Here is a 22,709-nt window from a genome sequence, read left to right as displayed (position 1 = left end):
AGGAGTTCAAGACCAGCCTGACCAATATGATGAAACCCCGTCTCTACTAAAAATACAAAAAAAAAAAAAATTAGCTGGGTGTGGTGGCATGCACCTGTAATCCCAGCTACTCGGGAGGCTGAGACAGGAGAATTGCTTGAACCCGGGAGGCAGAGGATGCAGTGAGCTGAGATTGTGCCATTGCCCTCCAGCCTGGGCAACAAGAGTGAAACTCTGTCTTAAGAAAAAAAAAAAAAGGAAAAAGAAACTGTAACATTCTAGGTGACATGTACTATGTAAGCAGGCCTGTGATGGTTGGGTCTGTTCTCAACATTATAGGATTATTTTCATATCATGATTCTCTAAAAAAAATACAATAAAATGACTATTTACATAGCTTTTACAACACATGAGGTATTTTAGTAACCTACTTTTTAGTTTTACTTTTACAAAAGCTTTGGGTTGGTGAAAAATTAAGTAATCTAGACATGATTTACGGGATGCAGGAGGATGTGGATAGGTTACATGCAAATGTCATTTTATAAAAGGGACACAGCATCTGTGGATGTAGGTATGCTTAGGGGGTCTGGAACCAATCCCCTGCATATGGTTAGGGGATAACCATATTCAAAAGAAACATCTTAAGGCTTTACCATGTGTTTGCATTCATGAGGCTTATCTCCTATGTGATTTCTTTCACGTTTTTGAAATGAAATAAAATTAATGAATGCTTTCCCACATTTATAGAGTATCTCTCCAGTGAGTCCTTTTATGTCTACGCAAGGAACTGAGAGAACTCAGTGCCTTCCCACATTCCTTACATTCATGCATCTTCTCTCCAGTGTGAATCCTTTCATGTCCTCGAAGGAAACGAGAACGAGTGAAGGCTTTACCACACTGTTGACATTCATAAGATTTCTTTCCAGTGTGAATTCTTTCATGTCGTAGAAGGCAAGTGAGCCAAGAGAATGCTTTCCTGCATTCCTTACATTCATACGGCTTCTCTCCAGTGTGAATCCTTTCATGGACTTTTAAGTTACCAAAATGACTGAAGGCTTTCTTACATGTTTTACACTCGTAAGGTTTTTCAGCTGTGTGAGTCCTTTTATGTTGAGAAAGGTATGTGAAACAACTGAATGCTTTCCCACATTCCTTACACTCATATGGCTTCTCTCCGGTGTGAGTTGTTTCGTGATTTTGAAAGGAATAGAAATCAATAAAGGCTTTCCCACATTTACATTTATAGGGTTTCTCTCCAGTATGAGTTGTTTCATGTCTTCGAAGGGAACTAGAAATACGGAAGGCTTTACCACATTCTTTACATTCATAGGGTTTCTCACCAGTATGAGTCCTTTCATGTCTTTGAAATACACTGGGATAAATGAAGGCTTTCCCACATACTTTGCATTTATGAGGTCCATCTCCAGTGTGCATTATCATATGACTTCGAAAGCTTGAGCGATGAGATAACGCCTTCCCACACTGCTTGCATTCATAGGGTTTCTCTCCAGTGTGAGTTCTTTCATGACTTTGCAGTGAACTAGGACAATCGAAGCCTTTCCCACATATCTTACATTTATGAGGTCCATCTCCAGTGTGCACTATCATGTGTCTTTGAAAGCTTCCCAGATGATGAAATGCTTTCCCACATTGCTTACATTCATAGGGCTTCTCTCCAGTGTGAGTTCTTTCATGTATTCGAAGGGAACTGGAAACACTGAAGGCTCTTCCACATTGTTTACATTTATAGGGTTTTTCTCCAGTGTGAGTTCTTTCATGTCTTACATAGGAACTATAATCAGGGAAGGCTTTAGAACACTGCTTGCATTCATATGGTTTCTCCCCAGTGTGTGTTCTTTCATGTCTTAGATAGGAACTGTAAATAGGGAAGGCTTTAGAACACTGCTTACATTCATACGGTTTCTCTCCAGTGTGAGTTCTTTCATGCATACGAAATAAACTAGGCCAAAAAAAGGATTTCCCACACAACTTACATATATAAGGTCCACCTCCACGTTGTACTATTATGTGTCTTCGAAGGTTTCCCGAAGAACTGAAGGTTTTCCCACATTCCTTACAATCATAGCGTTTCTTTCCAGTGTGAGGTCCTTCCTGTGTTTGAAAGGAGTGGTGATAATTGAAGGCTGTCCCACATTGTTTATGTGTATGTGGCTTCTCTCCATATTCCTGATGCTCATCTGGTTTGTGTCCAGCATCAAATGTGATATAGCAATTAAGGAATGAACAACCCATGATGACTTCTCCATGCATACTACTTTTACATGGATCTACTCCAGGAGTTTTTTCATTCACAGTATTATCTGGAATCTGGCTACTTTCACTGAATCTCTCTATGATATGACATCTGTAAAACATGAGAAGTATATTAATAAAGGTTTATTTATAAATGACTTTATATTTATTAGTAGGTACTGGATTTACATTTTTACATCATCATGCAACGTGTAGGCTTCATGCACTGCTCAAACGTGAAAGGACTGAATGTTGTACAAGATAACTTGACCCCAGCTGTTTTCTTGACAATGATAAACACATGGAATTCTTTTTTTTGAGACAGAGTCTCGCTCTGTTGCCAGGCTGGAGTGCAGTGGCATGATCTCAGCTCACTGCAACCTCTGCCTCCCAGGTTCAAGTGTTTCTCCTGCCTCAGCCTCCCGAGTAACTGGGACTACAGGCATGTGCCACCACGCCCAGCTAATTTTTGTGTTTTTAGTAGAAATGGGGTTTCACCATGTTGGCCAGGATGGTCTTGATCTCTTGACCTTGTGATCGCTCACCTTGGCCTTCCAAAGTGCTGGGATTACAGTCATGAGCCATCGCGCCTGGCTGAATTCTTAATATTGTTTCTAAGGGAACTATTTTTGCAAACACTGAATAGTTATGTCACATTTAAGTATATGTTTCTGGAGAAAATTTTATAGGAATAAATAAGTTTATACTGGGCTTGTTCATTTTCTTTGCCTAGTTGTATAATTTCCTGTCATCCTAAGAACTACTCCACAGATATGCCTTTCTCTTGTAAGTGCAAATTACCTTAGGTTCCTCCTGGGATTTTTGTGCTGATCTTCAATGTTTGTGTCTTCCCATTTCATTCCTAAAAGGTGGACACAGAAAAAACACTGTAGATTATTATAAAATTCTAAAATCTACAAGATTTTATGTACAATGGAATCATGCATGATTCATTCACTGAATTATAGTTGACTCTTGAACAACATAGGTTTGTACCTCACAAGTCCACTTATTTTATTTTTTTTAAGATGGAGTCTCACTCTGTCACCCAGGCTGGAGTGCAATGGTGCAATCTTGGCTCACTACAACCTCCGCCTCCCAGGTTCAAGCCATTCTCCTGCCTCAGCCTCCCAAGTAGCTGGGACTACAGGTGTGCACCACCACACCCAGCTAATTTCTGAATTTTTAGTAGAGATGGGGTGTCAGGCAGGTTTCGAACTCCAGACCTCAGGTGATCTGCCCGCCTCGGCCTCCCAAAGTGCTGGGATTACAGGCGTGAGCCACCCACCTGGCTCACAAGTCCACTTATATATGAATTTTCTTCAGTCTCTGCTACCCCTGGGACACCAAGACCAATTCCTCCTCTTACTCAGCCTACTCAATGAGAAGACAATGAGGATGAAAACCTTTATGATGATCCATTTCAACTTAATGCACAGTAAATAAAGTTTACCTCCTTTAAGATTTTCTTAACATTTATTTTCTCTAGCTTACATTATTGTGAGAATATAGTATGCAATATATATGACAGACAATATATGTGTTAATCAATTGTTTTTGTGACCAATAAGGCTGCCAGTCAACTGAAGGTTAAGTTGTAGTGAACAAAAAGTTGTATGAATATGTACAAGTGGTTGGGGACCCGGCAACCCTTAACCCTGTGTTGTTGAAGGGTCAACTATATCCCCTTTCCGTATTTCAAATCATTCCACAGCATTGATGACCAAGAAAAAAATGTCTCTAATTGACTAAGTGAAGACATAATGTCATTTTTACCTATACAGTCCAGGTTCCTAATGGTTTCCCACATCACATCTCTGTACAGACTCTTCTGTGATGGACCCAGCAAAGCCCACTCTTCCCGGGTGAAGTTCACGGCCACATCCTCAAAGGCTACTGAATCCTGAAACATCCCATATGTACAAAGGGGGAAAGTTGAGACTGATAGTACCAAAAATTTACACCCACTTTATAAACTCTGCATGATACTATTGTTTCTAAGCAATGATTCAATGACATGGTAAATCCACCCTTATTCTCTGTCTACACTCACTTTCTCCAGCACAGCAATTCTGATGCTAGAATTGAATGCTGTTGTACAAATAATAGTCAAATAGGAACAAGTCTCTTTTTGATTACTTAAGTGAGTGAATTTTATTGCCGGGATCATTCCTAATGTCTACTTTATAGTGGGTCTGTAATTCCTGTCGTGACAAAGTCCTACTACTTACTGTGCAAGAATAGGAGTCCTGAGATTGTATATATTTACAAACGCTGGTTAACAAAATTGGATCCTTCGTGTACTCTAGGCGCTGGGTTTATAGAGGGTCTCCACCAACATAACTAATAACAGGCGCTGAGTGTGCATAAACTGTTTATGGAGAAAGTATAGTATTTGCTTAACTCTTATCTTCTCTTGGGGAGCTTGGAATTTTGTTACATGCTCAGCAGTGGCAGCATAGCTGATCAGCCAATGCTAGGTTTGAATGTTTGTCCCCACCAAAATGCATGCTGAAACTTAATCCCCAATGCGACAGTAATGAAAGGTGGGGCTTGAAGAGGTTATTGGGTCTGGAGGATTTGGATCTCAAGAAAATCAAGATTAATCCATTCTTGCATTAATGGCTTAAAGAATAAATGGGTAGTGACGGAGTTGGACTTATGTCCCTATGAGAAGAGAGAGAGACCTGAGCTAGACACTCAGCTCCCTCATCACGTGATGCCCTGTGTCACATAGGGACTCAACAGAGTCTCCACCAGCAAGGAGGTTCTCACCAGATGTCCAGCCTTGACCTTGGACTTCCCAGCCTCCAGAACTACAAAATACATATATTGTTTCATTTAAATCATCTAGCTTCAGGTGTTCTGTTATAAGCAACAAAAAACACACTAAGGTAGACACAAGGAAACACTCTGGGCACTGAGTCTCTAATGAATGACATCCATAAATAACTGTTCAAAATGTTTATTGCAACATGTTACTTGGGGATGCAGCCCATCCTATGTGATTACGCTAAGACAGAACATTTAGAAGCTGGCAATAGGTTTCCTCTAGATCAAATGTAGCAAAGCAAGACAAAAGACTAATAAAATATACTTCACCATCCCAATGCAAGAATTTTAAACTTTTTATTAGGTAATGTCAAAGGAGAACAATGGGGACAGATTACACATGTTCTTAGAAAGAACTCAACATTACCTCTCATGAATATCGATAATATTCCCTAAATAGCTAAATCAGACCTTTAGTAGTCAACAAAAAAAGACATCCCCAAAACTAATAGAAGTCACAAATGTATAAAAATGCTAAAAACTTTCTCACCAACAAAGTGACAGCTTTACAAGAACAGATAAAGAATTTTTTTTTTTTTTTTGGGGAGACAGAGTCTTGCTCTGTTGCCCAGGCTGGAGTGCAGTGGCATGATCTCAGCTCACTGCAGTCTCTGTCTCCCAGGCTCAAGCAATTCTCCTGCCTCAGCCTCCTGAGTAGCTGGGATTACAGGGGTGTGCCAGCACACCCAGCTAAAACATTTATGATGATTCATTTCAACTTAATGCACAGTAAATATAGTTTCTCTTCTTTATGATTTTATTAACATTTATTTTGTCTACCTTACTTTACTGTGAGAATATAGTATGCAATACATGTGACAGACAATATATGTATTAACCAATTGTTTTTGTGACCTATAAGGCTGCCAGTCAACTGAAGGTTAGTTGTGGTGAACAAAAAGTTATATGAATATGTACAGACCTCAAGATTAAATGAGAAAAAAAATTGTATGAAAGACAAAATTAGTCTTTTAAACAGTAACAAGGTCTTTTTCAGATTTAATGAGATGAGAATTTTCTTAAGTAAGAAAATAACGGCTGAGCACAGTGGCTCACACCTATATTTCCAGCATTTTGAGAGGCCAAGGCAAGTGGATCTCTTGAGCCCAGCAGTTCAAGACCAGCCTGGGCAACATGGTGAAACGTGATCACTACAAAAAATACAAAAATTAGTCCAGGTGTGGGGGTGCATGCCTGTAGTCCCAGCTACCTGGGAGGCTGAGGTGGGAGGATCACCTGAACCCAGGGAAGTAGAGGCTGCAGAGAGTCTGGATGACATCACTGTACTCTAGCCTGGGCAACAGAATGAAACCCTGTCTCCCCTCAACCTCCCAAAACGAAAAGAAAGTTGGTCCCAAATGAGGAGTCTTCCAAATTCAACTCTATTAAAATTAGGCATAGTGGCTCACACCTTAAATTCCAGCATTTTGAGAGGCTGAGGTGGGAGGATCCCTTGAGCCCAGGAGTTTGGGGCTGCAGTGAGCTGTGATGGCGCCACTGCACTCTAGCCTGGGGTCACGGAGCAAGATTCTATCTCAAAAAAAAAGAAAAAGTCCATCAAACTGTAGAATGAAATAAAAAGATAAACTGCCATCTGGAAAGAAATACTAGCAATCCCTCCATGTGAAAACTGGTTAGTATGTACAGTATGCTTAAAAGCAAAAAGAAAGGCCAGGCAAGTGGCTCACGCCTGTAATTCTAGCACTTTGAGAGGCTGAGGAGGGCAGATCACTTGAGGTTGGGAGTTCAAAAACAGCCTGAGCAACATGGCAAAACCCTGTCTCTACTAAAAATACAAAATTAGCTGGGCATGGTGGCGGGTGCCTGTAATCCCAGCTACTCAGGAGGCTGAGGCAGGAGAATCGCTTGAGCCCAGGAGGCAGAGGTTGTAGTGAGCTGAGATCGCTCCATTGCACTCCAGCCTGGGCAACAAGAGTGAAACTCCGTCTCAAAAAAAAAAAAAAAAAAGAAAGAGAAACAAGGCAATAATATCCAAATAAATTAAACATGAAAAAAGACTGAAAATTATTTCACAGACGATGAAAGACCACAAAGAAAAAAATGCTCAATACCAATGCTAATCAGCAAAAACCAATGGAGATACATAAAACATAAATCTTTACAAGGCATAAACACCCACACATACATGGTCTGAGAGTTGATCTACACCTGCTATTAGGATTTCCTCATAAATTTAAACTATCCATAATCTACAAAACAACAATTTTTTTCCCAATGAATAGTATCCCAATGAGTTAAAAATTCACGAAGTGTTAGCACTTAGGGACAAAAAAAAGAATATTTTCAACAACATCATAAGGTTAACCTGAAAGAACTCAAGTCCCACGAACAGTGAAATGTGTGAGGACTTGGTGACCCACAGCCTCAGACAACAGCATATGTCAAACAGATTGAAGCAAATAAACAAATCAAAAATCTTTTCATCGTATTTTCTCCCCTCTCCTTTCATCTCTTCATGTCTTTGGAGTCAATTAAATATTTTTCATTATTCCAATTTGTTTATTTTCTTTGCATTTTAGTTCTATTTTTTTGCATTACATTTTAACAAGCTGCTCCCGGGAAGTGGTTCTCATACTTTATTTGCATTACAAGCATCTGGAGGACTTAACACAGATTATTGGATCCTACCCCCAGAATTTCTTTTTTGTCTTTTTTTTTTTTGACAGAGTCTCGCTCTGTCACCCAGGCTGGAGTGCAATGGTGCGATCTCGGCTCACTGCAACCTCCACCTCCCGGATTCAAGCAATTCTCCTGCCTCAGCCTCCCACGTAGCTGGGATTACAGGTGCCCATCACCATGCCCAGCTAATTTTGTGTATTTTTAGTAAAGATGGGGTTTCGCCATGTTGGCCAGGCTGGTCTCGAACTCCTGACTTCAGGTGATCTACCCGGCTTGGCCTCCCAAAGTGCTGGCATTACAGGTGTGAGCCACCACACCTGGCCCTACCCCCAGAATTTCTAATTCAGTAGGACTAGAGTACAATCCTGAAATGTGCATTCTGTTTTAAATTTTGATGTTGTTTGTACATATTCACGGGGTACAGATGTAATGTTGCCACAATGATATAGTGCATTGTGGTGAATGAAGTCAGAGCCTTCAGTGCATCCATCACTGCAGCAAGGCACATGTACCCACGAAGCAACCGCCTATCATCCACCATCCTCCACCCTCCTAGAGTCTCCACTGACCATCATTCCACAATCTGCTTCCATGTGTACACATTATTTACACGTGGGAGGTATATGTGCCCACTTTTTTTTTGTTTTTGTTTTTGTTTTTGAGAAGGAGTTTCGCTCTGTCGCCCAGGCTGGAGTGCAGTGGTGCAATCTAGGCTCACTGCATCTTCTGCCTCCTGGGTTTAAGCAATTCTCTGCTTCAGCCTACCAAGTAGCTGGAATTACAGGCACCCACCACCATGCCCGGCTAAATATTTTTCTATTTTTAGTAGAGATGGGGTTTCACCATCTTGGTCAGGTTGGTCTTGAACTCCTGACCTCATGATCCACCCGCCTCGGCCTCTCAAAGTGCTGGGATTACAGGTGTGAGCCACCCACCCAGCCTATTCGCCCACTTTTAAGTGAATACATGTGGTATTTGTCTTTCTGTGTCTGAATTGTTTTGCTTGAGATAACTGCCTCCCAATCCATCCTTGTTGTCACAAAGGACGTGATTTCATTCTTTTTCATGGCTGAATAGTATCCTAATGAGTATACACACCACATTTTATTTATCCAATCCTCCACTTAGGTCGATTCCGTATCTTTGCTTTGTAAATAGTGCTGCAATATGCAGACGAGTGCAGGTATCTTTTTGATGTACTGATTTTTTTTCCTTTGGATAGATACCCAGTAGCAGGATTGCCTTTTCAGCATAATACTGAGGGTATATTAATGGTAATATTAACTAACTGAAAAGAGGCAAAACTATGCTTCTAGATAAACACACACTGAATTTATAATGAAAAACAAAATACAAACTCTAGGTCAGTTATGCTTCTGACCTGTAGTGTCTTACCTCACACAATTTCTGACAACAAACGTATGGCATTTGCTGAACACCAATTCTCCAACAAAAACTGGTATCCACTCAACATTAGTACAGACCCCACAAGTTGAGGGTTGAGTATCACAACCCATCAGCTGCCAGGCAGATGCCAGTGGCAAGCCCCAGAGACCATCCTTTTAATCAAATGTGTATAAAACCAATGACTCCCTCCTCAGGGTCAATAATGTGCAAAGCCAACCCACAGAACTCAGCAAGTCACTCTGCTTAAGGTTATCAGTTTCTTACAAAGGATATCTCAAGAATAGCCAAAAAGAGAGAGGCACAGCAAAGGAAGGGGAGGGATTGGCAAACCTTCCCCTCTGGGCTGACATTATCCACCCAGCACATCCAAATACATTTTTTATTATATCACAGACCCAGATAAATTCTCAGATTCATAAACCCTTTTTCCATCAGGCAGAATCAAATGGTGTCTTTCTCTAAATCAGCTGTGACAGACTTTTTAATTTGTACTCTGATTATACCAACTGAGTGAATGCAAAACCAGGCTGCTGATAATGTTGAATTTTACCCAAGCCCTGTAATTCTAGTAAATAAGTAAGATGACAGAAAATCACCTCAACTCCCCAAGCCCAGTTCTTTGTGTTCTGGACAAGCAGCCGTAAAACAAAATAAAATAAAAGCACCCTTTGCTTACATAGATTATGCCCCTCCCCCGTTTTCTAAACTATAACTCGGCCAGATAAAGAACCTCCAAATTCCCATTTTTTATCTCATGATTAGCTGAGCAGTTTTGTCTTCACTGATCATACTGAACAAAATACATCTAAAGAAAACTTTAAGTTTCTCTCCTTGATCCAGGACCGTGAACTTTCACCCATCCTCAGCCTGAGTCAGCACAAAACCCCTCTTTCATAACCCATCTTAAGAACAGACTTAGGTCAGAGTAAAACACCCTCTGATCTAGAATCTGATTCTCAGCCGGGCATGGTGGCTCACGCCTGTAATCCCAGCACTTTGGGAGGCCGAGGCAGGCGGATCATGAGGTCAGGAGATCAAGACCATCCTGGCTAACATGGTGAAACCTCATCTCTACAAAAATACAAAAACTTAGCCGGGCGTAGTGGCACACACCTGTAGTCTCAGCTACTCGGGAGGCTGAGGCAGGAGAATCACTTAAACCCAGGAGGCAGAGGTTGCAGTGAGCTGACATCACGCCACCGCACTCCAGCATGGGGGCAACAGAGCTCTCGAGACTTCATCTCAAAAAAAAAAAAAAAAAAAAAAAAAAAAGAATCTGATTCTCACCCTCTATCCTTGCCCTCCCCTTCGCATCTTCCTTCTAATCTTGGTTGCTCTACCCTTAGCAAGAAAAAAACTTTTCTGCCCAACCTTAGAGATGCCTCAGATTTTTTTTTTTTTTTTTTTTTTTTTTTTTTGAGACCGCGTTTCACTCTTGTAAGCCACCGCGCCCGGCTGGGATGGGATGCCTCAGATCTTATACTTGATGCTTTCCCCTTTTGCAGTACTCCTTTAGAATGAAGTCACTTAGCTAAATCCAGATTTATTTTACTTGAGAATGTCTAGCAACAGCCCCACAACAGTAACAAATACAATCTCAAACAGGGAATCACCCCAACAGCCTCTGCTTTCTAATGCTCTGCAGCTTCTCTAAATATAAAAGGCTTCTCCCATGGCTGGAGTGATCAGGAGGCTCCCAGGAAGAACCAGTTGAAGGGGGCCTTCAATAACCTCCCTTTGCAGGCTCAAGATTGGCCTCAACTGGGAGTCACCAGCCTCAGGCCTCTCCACCCCACTCACTTCCCTCCCATGCCTTACATGGATAGTTACTTGGTTTAGTTAGTATTTATTTATTAGTTAGTTTAGTTAGTATTTATTTATTTAGAGACGGAAGTCTCACTCTGTCACCCAGACTGGAGTGCAGTGGTGCGATCTCGGCTCACTGCAACCCACACTTTCCAGGTTCAAGTGATTCTCCTGCCTCAGCCTCCCAAGTAGCTGGGACTACAGGTGTGGGCCACCATGCCCATGGTGGTAGTGGGCACCTGTAATCTCAGTTAATCAGGAGACTGAGGCATGAGAATCACTTAAACCTGAGAGGTGATGCTTGCAGTAAGCCAAGATTGTGCCATTGCACTCCAGTCTAGGCAACAGAGAGAGGTTCCATCTCAAAAAATAAATAAATAAAAAATAAAGGTAGGCTGGGAGCGGTGGTTCAAGCCTGTAATCCCAGCACTTTGGGAGGCCGAGGTGGGAGGATCATTTGAGGTTGGGAGTTCAAGACCAGCCTGATCAACATGGAGAAACCCCATCTCTACTAAAAATACAAAATTACCCGGGCATGGTGGTGCATGCCTATAATCCCACCTACTCGGGAGGCTGAGGCAGGAGAATCATTTGAAACTGGGAGGCAGAGGTTGCAGTGAGCCGAGATTGCGCCATTGCACTCCAGCCTGGGCAACAAGAGTGAAACTCTGTCTCAAAAAAATAAAAAATAAAGCTAAATAGGAAAAGCACAAGTATCTATCCATTTCAGACAACAAATACCATTTAATTACTACTTTCATAATAATAAAGCATTTAGTAAATTAATAATATTTGAGTTCTTTAGCTGTTGGAAAGTCCTGTGCCACAGAATTTAGCATTAATCTGTCAAGTATACATAACAGGAATAGAACAGTTATCCCCTGTCCTAAATTCCCCACCCTAAAAAGGAAAGAAACTAAAGTTTTGGTAAATCTTTATAATTCAATCAAAAAACTACCACATTTTCTGTTATTATGTGTTCACTTTTTCTGCAGCCATAAAGAAAGTACAACCAAACATTTTTCTTTAGTCATACTGTCACTGCTAAGCCCTGAAATTCCATTTGAACAATCAGAGAAACTTACCTGACAGGCTCTGGGGGAAAAAAAAGTAAATGAAGGGATTTTTTTTGTTTTTTTTTTTTTTTTTACAAAAATTGGAGGCGGAGGCGGCAGATCACTTGAGGTCAGGAGTTCAAGACCAGTGTGGCCAACATAGTGAAACCCCGTCTCTACTAAAAATACAAAAAAAAAAAAATTAGCCAGGCGTGGTGGTGCAGGCCTGTAATCCCAGCTACTCAGGAGGCTGAGGTGGGAGGATCGTTTGAACCCAGAAGGCAGAGGTTGCAGTGAGCCGAGATCGCGACACTGCATTCCAGCCTGGGCGACAATGCGAGGCTCCATCTCAAAAAAAAAAGGAATAGATAGCTACATATATGACCTGTTTTCTGAAATCTAACTATTTCTGGCCTCTGGAAATACTTTCTCTATCAATCTCCCATGATAGGATGCATCTTATAGTTAATAAAACGTTGAAGCTGAAAAGAGTGAATACTTCTTTTCAATGTGACAGCCTCAGGGATGGGCAGTGCTGACTGGAACACAAACAAGTCTAACTCAGGTGTCAGGTCATCCTATCTCCTGGGACATTAGTCCCCCCATCTGCTCAGTAAAGTGCTCAGTGACCACCCCCAACCGCCCCAGGAGATACTGCACTGTGTGCTCTTCAGGCTCATGCACACCTGACCTGAATGGGAGGTTCTTGCACAACTGGAATGAGTGGGTTCTCCAGTGCTTACATATTGTTTTCTCTCTTCACTAGTCTGAGAGTCAGGAAGGAAGAAATCATTTCTGTCTTCTCCCCCAAATAGGATCATTCAATTGGCTGACCAGCCTTGTGTCCCCAAGGAATGGAAACTGGGGTTGGGGAGGAAAAAGGTGACTGTCCCAAGGGTTAGCTTTTTACAGAAATGATATACCAGAAGATTCCTCCCATCCTACCCAGGGCATCCAGCTGTTCTCTGCGAGGCCCCACCCCAACACCTCAGGCTGCTCACTGGGAGAAATGACTCGGGCTGATATTCACTAGACCCTCCCAGAGACAGAGAAGCTGTGTGTATCTTGGGTCAACCCCAGGCAGTTCTGAAACAGAACCAGGAAAAGACAGAGAGTGGGCTGAGAACACATCACCCCGTAAAGTTTCCAAAGGGGACTCTCAATGTTGAGAAGGTATCCGTATCCAGGGGAAAGAAAAGAAGGAGAGGCACAAAGGTTTTTTGTTTGTTTGTTTGTATTTTACAGTGGAATGTCAGGTTATTCTCTGCTTCCTCACATGTGAAATGTTCAGGAACACAAATCTTTTAAGAAGCCGGCTGGGCGCGGTGGTCACACCTGTATTCCCAGCACTTTGGGAGGCCGAGTCGGGCGGATCACCCGAGGTCAAGAGTTCGAGACAAGCCTGGCCAACATGGTGAAACTTCGTCTCTACTAAAAATACAAAAAATTAGCCGGGTGTGGTGGTGGGTGCCTGTAATTCCAGCTACTCGGGAGAGTGAGACAGGAGAATCTCTTGAACCCGGGAGGCGGAGGTTGTGGTGAGCTGACATCGCACCATTGCACTCCAGCCTGGGCAACAAGAGCAAAACTCCATCTCAAAAAAAAAAAAAAAAAAAAAAAAGAAAGAAAGAAAAAAAGAAGCCATCCATTGCTCTCTGAAAACAAAATGAAAATTAAAATACTGGGACTGAAATTTAGCACCGGTGGGGCGGTGGAGGGAGGAGTTCATGATGTTGCTGTGAATTGAGGAGGGAAAGTTAGCCTGCGTAAGGCTCTGGAAACCAAGGGAGTTACTACAACCCCTAGGAGGAGTTAGAATGAGGGAATAGGGTAGTGGATTTGAGACCCTGCTACCCTCATCTCTGAAAAACTCGAAGAGGAATCAGTCACCCTGGGAAGAAGGGACTGGGGACCCCGCAGACCACAGCTCCTCCCGTGCACAAACCCCACGCAAGAATCTGGATTCTGATTGCAGTTAGATATTAACCAGGTACCCTGAGCCCCACTGCCTCTCGGGGGCCGCCTCCCTGAGAGTCAGGTCACAGAAGACGCTGGCCGCCGGCTTCCCCATTGTGCCTAGGGATAAGATCTCGGAGAGCTGCTCCAGTTGCCCAAGTTCTTTCTCAGATCTTGAATTTCAACGGAAAGGCTGGCGCCAAGCAGGCTGAAAACCCTACGAGGGAACCCACTCAGCAGGAGAATGTGGTTTCTTCACCTCCCGTCCCAGGATTCGCCCGTCACTTCCCCGCCAACCAGCGACCCCACACCTCAGCCGCCCCTGTCCAGACCCCTAAACACTCTCATCCCCAAACCTCTCATGGAGGCGGAACTGGGGTCTTCTCCCCCCTCCCCCTATTAAACTGTTTCTGCTGCAGGCCTTGGAGTCTCGGTGCAGTGACTCGGGCCGCGAACCTGTGCCGGTTACAGCCGCACAATCTGGGGAGACGCGGAGCTGCGGGCGTGGAGCTGCCCCAGAGAGGGCGCCGGAGCCGGGGCCGCAGTTGCTGCGCAGAAACGGGACAGGACGCCCGGGGTCCCGGCTGCTGGCCTAGCCCCCACCTCCCACCCTGCGGCTGAGGGGACTGAGGGCTGGCTGGACCAGGGGAACTTAGGTCCGCAGACCCCGCAGTCGCCGCAGGGACGCCCGGGTTCCGCCACAGCCGGTTCTGGCCGGTTCCAACCAGTCCTTCGCCCTGCCTCAGGACGCCAGGCCCCGCACACTCACCATTTCCCGGCTTCCGCGGTGTCCCGGGTTCTCCCCAAGGTTCCCTGCTGCCAGCATAGGACTCAGTGTGACAGTGCCTCCCACTGACCTCCCAGGGCTTCTCTCAGCTACAGAGCCAGGAGCGGGAGCTCAGAGGGGTGTAGAAAGCTCCACCCTCCTCCCGGCAGCGCGCCTGATTGGCAGTTCCAGAGATCTCGCCCCCAACACTGATTGGGTAGAGCTCCAAGTTCCGCCCCCCCAGGGAACTGATTGACAAAAGAAGGATCTTACACAGCAGAGTGGAGCGAGATGAAGCGGTTCCAGACACAGCCCTTGATAGGGTGGGCTTCCTCCCTTCGCTGTGACCTGACCCCTCCCAGGGGACATTTGCATTTAAGCGGAATTTCCTGCCTGTACTCAATGGGCTCTTCCTGCTCCTTCTTCCTGGACGGGGACCCACAAGTGTGTGCTGGGAATTCGAGACTCACTGCCCAGTGGAGCCATCCCCTGGCCTCAGAGCGGCAGGGGAGCCCCAGGCCACACAAACCACACTGAAGCAGGAGGGAAGGCCTGGTGTCCTCCAGGGATCAGGAATTTAGGATGAGGCTGCTGGCTCCATGGTCAAGCCTTTCTCCCACCTTATCTCTCAATCTACTCATTCTCAGACCAGAAAATAAAAACACATCAACAATGAAATAAAATTGTTAAATGCATGGAAAATCTGGAATTATATGGCAGTAATCTTCTATAAAGGAATCAAAAGAAGGGAAAAGAAAAAACCTCAATTAGTTCAGAGAAATTTCAGCCACAGTTCAGCAGGAAACCCCCTTTCAGGAGGTTAAACATACTTTCAAACTTAGAAGGCAGATTCTGACTCCTGAAATTGAGTCCCAGAGTGTGTAACCAGCAGCTTAAAAGCTGAGTCTCAAACCACGTTTTAAACCTTTTTTCTTCTTCTTTCCCTTTTCCTCTTTCCCCTCCTGATCTCAAGATAATAACTTCGAGATAAACTGCATAGATGTTACCTCTCATCTTAAAATACAGCCTCAGAATGTGCTGTGAACCTCCACTCCCTTTCCTTTCCCATACTACGCTGCTATGCCTTATGCACATTTATTTTTATTTTATTTTTTTGGAGACGGAGTCTCGCTCTGTCACCCAGGACAGACTGTAGTGGCACAATCTCGGCTCACTGCAACCTCCGCCTCCCAAGTTGAAGCAATTCTCCTGCCTCAGCCTCCCGAGTAGCACGCTGGACTACAGGTGCATGCTGCCATGCCCAGGTAATTTTTTTGTATTTTAGTAGAGACAGGGTTTCACCATGTTGCCCAGGCTGGTCGTGAACTCCTGAGCTCAGGCAATCCACCTGCCTTGGCCTCCCAAAGTGTTAGGATTACAGGCGTGAGCCACCACGCCTGGCCTATGCACATTTATTGACCTAAATATGTATTAAGCACACACCATGCCCTCTTATTTGGTCATATATTTCCTTAGAAGCTTCAGGGGTTGGATCTTGATAGGTACCAGGCACCTCTGGAATTCTCTCTCCAACAAAAGATTACTTCAAAGACGGAAACCACACCCAGCTGAAGAGTGACTACTATCGGGGGAACCAGCCCCCAATACTTCAACGTAGGTTCTATTTTCCCAAAGTGTCAGCCCATCTGAGAAATAAAGAGAAAGAGTACAAAGAGAAGAATTTTACAGCTGGGCCTCCGGGGGTGACATCACATATCAGCAGGTTCCATGATGCCCACCTGGGCCGCAAAACCAGCAAGTTTTTATTAGGGATTCTAAAAGGGGAGGGGGTGTACGAACAGGGAGTAAGTCACAAAGATCACATGCCTCAAAGGGCAATAAAAGATCACAAGGCAAAGGCAAAATTAGAATTACTGATGAGGGTCTGTGTCCTGCTGTGCATGCATTGTCTTGATAAACATCTTAACAGGAAACAGGGTTCGAGAGCAGACAACCAGTCTGACTAGAATTTACCAGGCTGGAACTTCCCAATCCTAGTAAGCCTGAGGGCACTGCAGGAGACCAGGGTGTATTTCAGTCCTTATCTCAACTGCATTAAGACAGATACTCCCAGAGTGGCTGTCTATAGACCTACCCCCAGGAATGCATTCCTTCCCCAGGGTCTCAATTATTATTATTATTTTTTTTTTTTTTTGAGACAGCGTCTCACGCTGTGTCCCCCAGGCTAGAGTGCAGTGGCACGATCTCGGCTCACTGCAACCTCTGCCTCCTGGGTTCACGCTATTCTCCTGCCTCAGCCTCCCAAGTAGCCGGGACTATAGGCACGTGCCACCACATCCGGCTAATTTTTTGTATTTTTAGTAGAGACGGGGCTTCACCGTGTTAGCCAGGATGGTCTTGATCTCCTGACATTGTGATCCACCTGCCTCGGCCTCCCAAAGTGCTGGGATTACAGGCGTGAGCCACCGCGCCCGGCAGGGTCTCAATTAATATTCCTTGCTGGGAAAAGAATTCAGCGATATCTCTCCTACTCACACGTCCATCTACAGGCTCTCTGAAGAAGAAAAATATGGCTTTATTCTGCCTGACCCCACAGGCAGTCAGACCTTATGGTTATCTTTCCTTGTTCCCAGAAAATAGCTGTTATTCTGTTCTTTTTCAGGGTGCACTGATTTCATATCATTCAAATACACATGTTTTACAAAAAATTTGTACAGTTAATGCAATCATCACGGGATCCTGAGGTGACATACATCCTTAGCTTACGAAGATGACAGGATTAAGAGATTAAAGTAAGACAGGCATAAGAAATTATAAAAGTATTAATTTTGGGAACTGATAAATGTCCATGAAATCTTCACATTTTATGTTCTTCTGCCGTGGCTTCAGCCGGTCCCTCCGTTCAGGGTCCCTTACTTCCCACAACAGACTACAAGATTGACTGCGACTAATTTATAACTTGGCAGGATCCATGATGGAGTAGTCCCTTCACCAAATGGGACAATAATTCAAGAGGGGCAACCAGAGCAAGTCATGCCACCTGGTACCTCCAGCCCCGCTTGCCTCTTCTGCATTCCAAAACCTTTCTTTAAAAATCCCTGGGTTCTCTCCACAAGTTGAACAGTGGAATTGCTTTCTGCTCTTCCTCTGCTAGGACAGATAATAAAGAAATCTCATTGCCTCTTATCACAACTCGTTATTATTTTGACTTCTTTCCACAAGCGGCGAGCAGCCAGACCCTTTTGCCGGTTACAAGTGGGATCAGCACCTGGTGATGGGGCAGGGGCACTGAAGGATTTAGGGATGAGGGAGCTCAACTTGCCCTCCTGTGTCCTCTGCACAGTGTTTCTGCTCTCTCCTTCAAGACTTTAAATATTAATGAATGAAATGCTCCAATCAAAAGCCAAGGCATTAGAATTTGAAAATATAAAGATTTCCCATATTTGTATGAAATACAAGTGTCACTGATAAACTGAGTTATTTCTCTAGTTTGTATGAGTCACAAAGAAAGAATACCTAATGGAACAAAAAAAAGGCAAGCAGGATTTATTTTCTGGCCAGAGAAGGAGAAGGGGTCAGAGTCAGCTCTTGCTCCGAAGACACTTCCTCCTCCTAGAGCTGTGGGAAGCTGGGGAATTTTAAGCAGCTAGATATGGGATGGGGACATCTGCAATATGGGCAGAAAGGAACTTCAGATGTGTAGGCACAAATCATAAACATGTCTCTTTATACCACACATGTTCAAAAGGCCAGCCGGGTGCAGTGGCTCACGCCTGTAATCCTAGGACTTTGGGAGGCCGAGGCAGGTGGATCACCTGAGGTTGGGAGTTTGAAACCAGCCTGACCAACATGGAGAAACCCCATCTCTACTAAAAATATGAAATTAGCCAGGCGTGGTGGCGCATGCCTATAATCTCAGCTACTCGGGAGGCTGAGGCAAGAGAATCACTTGAACCCGGGAGGCAGGGGTTGCAGTGAGCACTCCAGCCTGGGCAACAAGAGCGAAACTCCATCTCAAAACCAAACAACGGGCCAGGCACGGTGGCTTACACCTGTAGTCCCAGCGCGTTGGGAGGCTGAGGTGGGCAGATCATGAGGTCAGGAGATCGAGACCATTCTAGGTAACATAGTGAAACCCCGTCTCTACTAAAAAAATAAAATAAAATACAAATTAGCTGGGCGTGGTGGCACATGCCTGTAATCCCAGCTACTCGGGAGGCTGAGGCAGAAGAATCGCTTGAACCCAGGAGGCAGAGGTTGCAGTGAGCTGAGATCGTGTCACTGCACTCCAGCCTAGCGACAAAGCTAGACTCCATCTAAAAAAAAAAAAAAAAAAACGCAGTGAGAAAGCTGCCGTGACTTTCTTCTATGGGTGGGGATTTTCATCTTACAATAAGGTATCAATGATCTAAACCAGCAGTTCCTAACCTTTTTGGCACAGGGACTAGTTTCTTAGAAGATAATTTTTCCATGTACTGGAGTGGGGATGGTTTTGGGGTGATTCAAGTACATTACATTTATTGTGCACTTAAATATTATTACATTGTAATATATAATGACGTAATTGTACAGCTTGCCATAATATAGAATCAGTGGGAGCCCTGAGCTTGTTTTCCTGCAACTAGGTGGTCCCATCTGGGGGTGATGGGAGACAGTGACAGATCTTCCAGAATCTCACAAGGTGCATGCAACCTGGATCCCTCGTGTGCGCAGCTCACAATAGGGTTCGTGCTCCTATGAGAATCTAATGTTGCCTCTGATCTGACAGAAGGCAGAGCTCAGGTAGTAATGTGAAGAGGCTGTAAATACAGGTAAAGTTTTGCTCACTTGCCCGCTGCTCACCTTCTGCTATGTGGCCTAGCTCCTAACAGGCCACAGTCTGGTAACGATCCACGGCCCAGGGATTGGGGATCCCTGATCTAAAGGCAACAAGGGGTCACTGGTTCTGGTTTACTCTGGTTTTGAGCAGAGTTAATATCTTATTTATCTTATTATTAAGATTATCTTATTATAATAATTATCTTATTCTGATAATTGGCAAAGGGTCCTGAAGCTCCCAGGCTATCTAGAGTCCTAGTAAGCTAGCATACTTAAAGATAAACAGACTAGGAAAAAAAAATGTTATCCACTTTTTCAGAAAATAATTAGCGGCTGGGCATGGTGGCTCACGCCTGTAATCCCAGCACCTTGGGAGGCCGAGGCGGGTGAATCACAAGGTCAGGAGTTCGAGATCAGCCTGGCCAACACGGTGAGACCCCGTCTCTACTAAAAATACAAAAATTATCTGGGTGTGCTGGTGGGCGCCTGTAATCCCAGCTACTCGGGAGGCTGAGGCAGGAGAATCACTTGAACCCGGAAGGCGGAGGTTGCAGTGAGCTAAGACCGCACCATTGCACTCCAGCCTGGGCAACAGAGTGAGACTCCGTCTCAAAAAAAAAAAAAAAAAGAAGGAAAGAAAAGAAAAAGAAAATAATTAGCCATTTCAGCTGTTTTGCTTTCTCAGCTATTTTTCCAGGACTGGCCCAGTAACAAAAGTACCAGATATAAAAGCATCATGAACTGGAAGCTGGAACCCACGGCTAAAAAGAAAGAAGCCAAACATCAAGTGTAATTCAATGAAACAAAATCTTGAATCAACTTTGAAAATTGTAGTGTTTCCTGACAAGACAAATGGGCAAGTTTGAAAAACAAGAAAAAAAATGATGTCTGATTATAACTAATGAATAAATGATATTCATGCCTTTAAAAATTACACACACATGCACACACACACTCACAATCTATTATCACAAGACTCTGTTCTCTCTCTGAAGGATCAACTATCTTTCTGTAAGATGCTTCATCAACCTTTCACATTAACTGCCTTTGGAGTAATATTATATACTTACTTTTTCCTAGACAGTTGTGAAAACAGGGTGCAGTGGGTCAAAGGTGGTGTCAGGGGTTTATGTACAGATTTTGCATATTTTTACAAATTGCGGCAATTAACTAGTTCATTACTGTGTTGATTTAAATTCTTACAAAAGCTTCCAGACAAAAATAAACACTCATATAACCATGAGGAAAAAATTCAGAATAGAATAGAGTCCAGAAATAAGGCCACACACCTATGACCATCTGATCTTGGACAAAGCTGACAAAAACAAGCAATGGGGAAAAGACTCCCTATTCAATAAATGGTTCTGGGTTAACTGGCTAGCCATAGGCAGAAGACTGAAGCTGGATCCCTTCCTTACACCATATACAAAAATCAACTTAGGATGGATAAAGACTTCAATGTAAAACCTCAAACTATAAACACCCTGGAAGAAAACCTAGGCAATACCATCCTGTACACAGGATCAGGCAAAGATTTCATGGCAAAGACAACAAAAGCAATTGCAACAAAAAAACTTGACAAGTGGGATCTAATTAAATTTAAGAGCTTCTGTACAGCAACAGGAACTATCAACAGAGTAAACAGACAACCTACAAAATGGGAGAAAACATCTTCAAACTATGCATCTGACAAAGGTCTAATATCTACCACCTATAAGAAACAAATTTACAAGAGAAAAACAAACACCACCATTAAAAAATAGTCAAAGGACATGAATAGACATTTTTCCAAAGAAGACATACATGCAGAGGCCGGGGGTGGAGGCTCACACCTGTAATCCCAGCACTTTGGGAGGCCAAGGTGGGCGGATCACCTGAGGTCAGGAGTTTGAGACCAGCCTGGCCAACATGGTGAAACCCCATCTCTACTAAAAATACAAAAAAATTAGCCAGGCATGATGGCGGGCACCTGTAATCCCAGCTACTTGGGAGGCTGAGGCAGGAGAATCACTTGAACCTAGGAAGTGGAGGTTGCAGTGAGCCCAGATAGTGCCACTGCACTCCAGCCTAGGTGACAAGAGCGAGACTCTATCTAAAAAAAAAAAAAATAAAAAAGAGAAAAAAGAAATACACTTCAATCAATGCAATCATCTAGAGGAATATAAAATAAAAGACAAATTTTTATTAACTGATTTCATCAAAAAACACTACCTATTCAACTCATGAATTTATGTGTCAAGAGAACTTAGTTACAGAATTCTCTCATCTCGATGTGCTTTTTTCTGAAAGTAAGATGTAGGAATCCATAGTCCAGACCCACTTTAAGCAGGAGGCACTGATAAAGACAATAGAGTTATACCTTTTACGACAATTCTTTGATGTTCCAAATTTTCTGGCACATTTTGCATGAGTGAATTTGGATCTGAGTTTTCTTTTCTTTTTTTTGTTTTTGGAGATGGAGTCTCGCTCTGTCGCCTAGGATAGAGTGCAGTGGCACTATCTCAACTCACTGCAACCTCTGCCTCCGGGGTTCAAGCAATTCTTCTGCCTCAGCCTCCTGAGTAGCTGGGACTATAGGCACATGCCACCATGCCCAGCTAATTTTTGTATTTTTAGTAGAGACAGGGTTTCACCATGTTGGCCAGGATGGTCTTGATCTCCTGACCTCGTGATCTGCCCACCTTGGCCTCCCAAAGTGCTAGGATTACAGGCGTCAGCCACCGCACCCGGATGGATCTGAGTTTTCTAAATTACATTTATAGCATATCTAGCCAGTGTGAGTTATGATAAGGAATCGTCAATCTACCAAAGTTGTATTAATATATATATCCATGGAGGTGACACTTACGTCAATCGACACTTACATCATTTCATGAGGAAACATAGACAGATGCTGCACATGAAATTAGCCCTAGGCTGGACGCAGTGAGTGGCTCACGCCTGTAATCCCAGCACTTTGGGAAGCCACAGTGGGTGGATTGCTTGAGTTAAGGAGTTGGAGACCAGCCTGGGCAACATGGCAAAACCCTGCCTTTACCAAAAACAAAAAAAATTAGCCAGGCATGGTGGTGCACACCTATAGTCCCAGCTACTTGGGAGGCTGAGGTGGGAGGATCGCTTGAGCCCGGGAGGCGGAGGTTGCAGTGAGCTGTGATCCCCCAATTACACTCCAGCCTGGGTGACAGAGTAAGACTCTGTCTTTAAAAATAAAAGAAAGAAAGACTTTTACCTGAGCG

General features: G+C 43.7%; 1 protein-coding gene across 2 annotated transcripts; it reads right to left on the bottom strand.

Annotated features, from left to right (window-relative positions):
- Nucleotides 1-394: 394 nt before the first annotated feature.
- Nucleotides 395-14,848, bottom strand: LOC100585250 (zinc finger protein 442). 2 transcript variants are annotated; one of them, XM_030820750.1, is made up of 4 exons: nucleotides 14,698-14,773; nucleotides 4,009-4,135; nucleotides 3,034-3,094; nucleotides 395-2,344 (listed from the first exon to the last, which is right to left on the bottom strand). In XM_030820750.1, exons 1-4 carry the CDS (start codon nucleotides 14,752-14,754, stop codon nucleotides 721-723), a joined length of 1,869 nt encoding a protein of 622 aa, XP_030676610.1. In that variant the 5' UTR covers nucleotides 14,755-14,773; the 3' UTR covers nucleotides 395-720. The 2 variants fall into 2 exon arrangements, with proteins under 2 accessions (XP_030676610.1, XP_030676612.1); XM_030820752.1 differs by lacking the exon at nucleotides 4,009-4,135 and having other exon boundaries at nucleotides 14,698-14,848.
- Nucleotides 14,849-22,709: the final 7,861 nt, after the last annotated feature.

Source organism: Nomascus leucogenys, chromosome 10 (genome assembly GCF_006542625.1).
Source record: "Nomascus leucogenys isolate Asia chromosome 10, Asia_NLE_v1, whole genome shotgun sequence".
NCBI classification, from domain to species: Eukaryota; Metazoa; Chordata; class Mammalia; order Primates; family Hylobatidae; genus Nomascus; species Nomascus leucogenys.
Note: the sequence above shows the minus strand (reverse complement) of the source record. Positions and strands in the feature narration are given on the sequence as shown.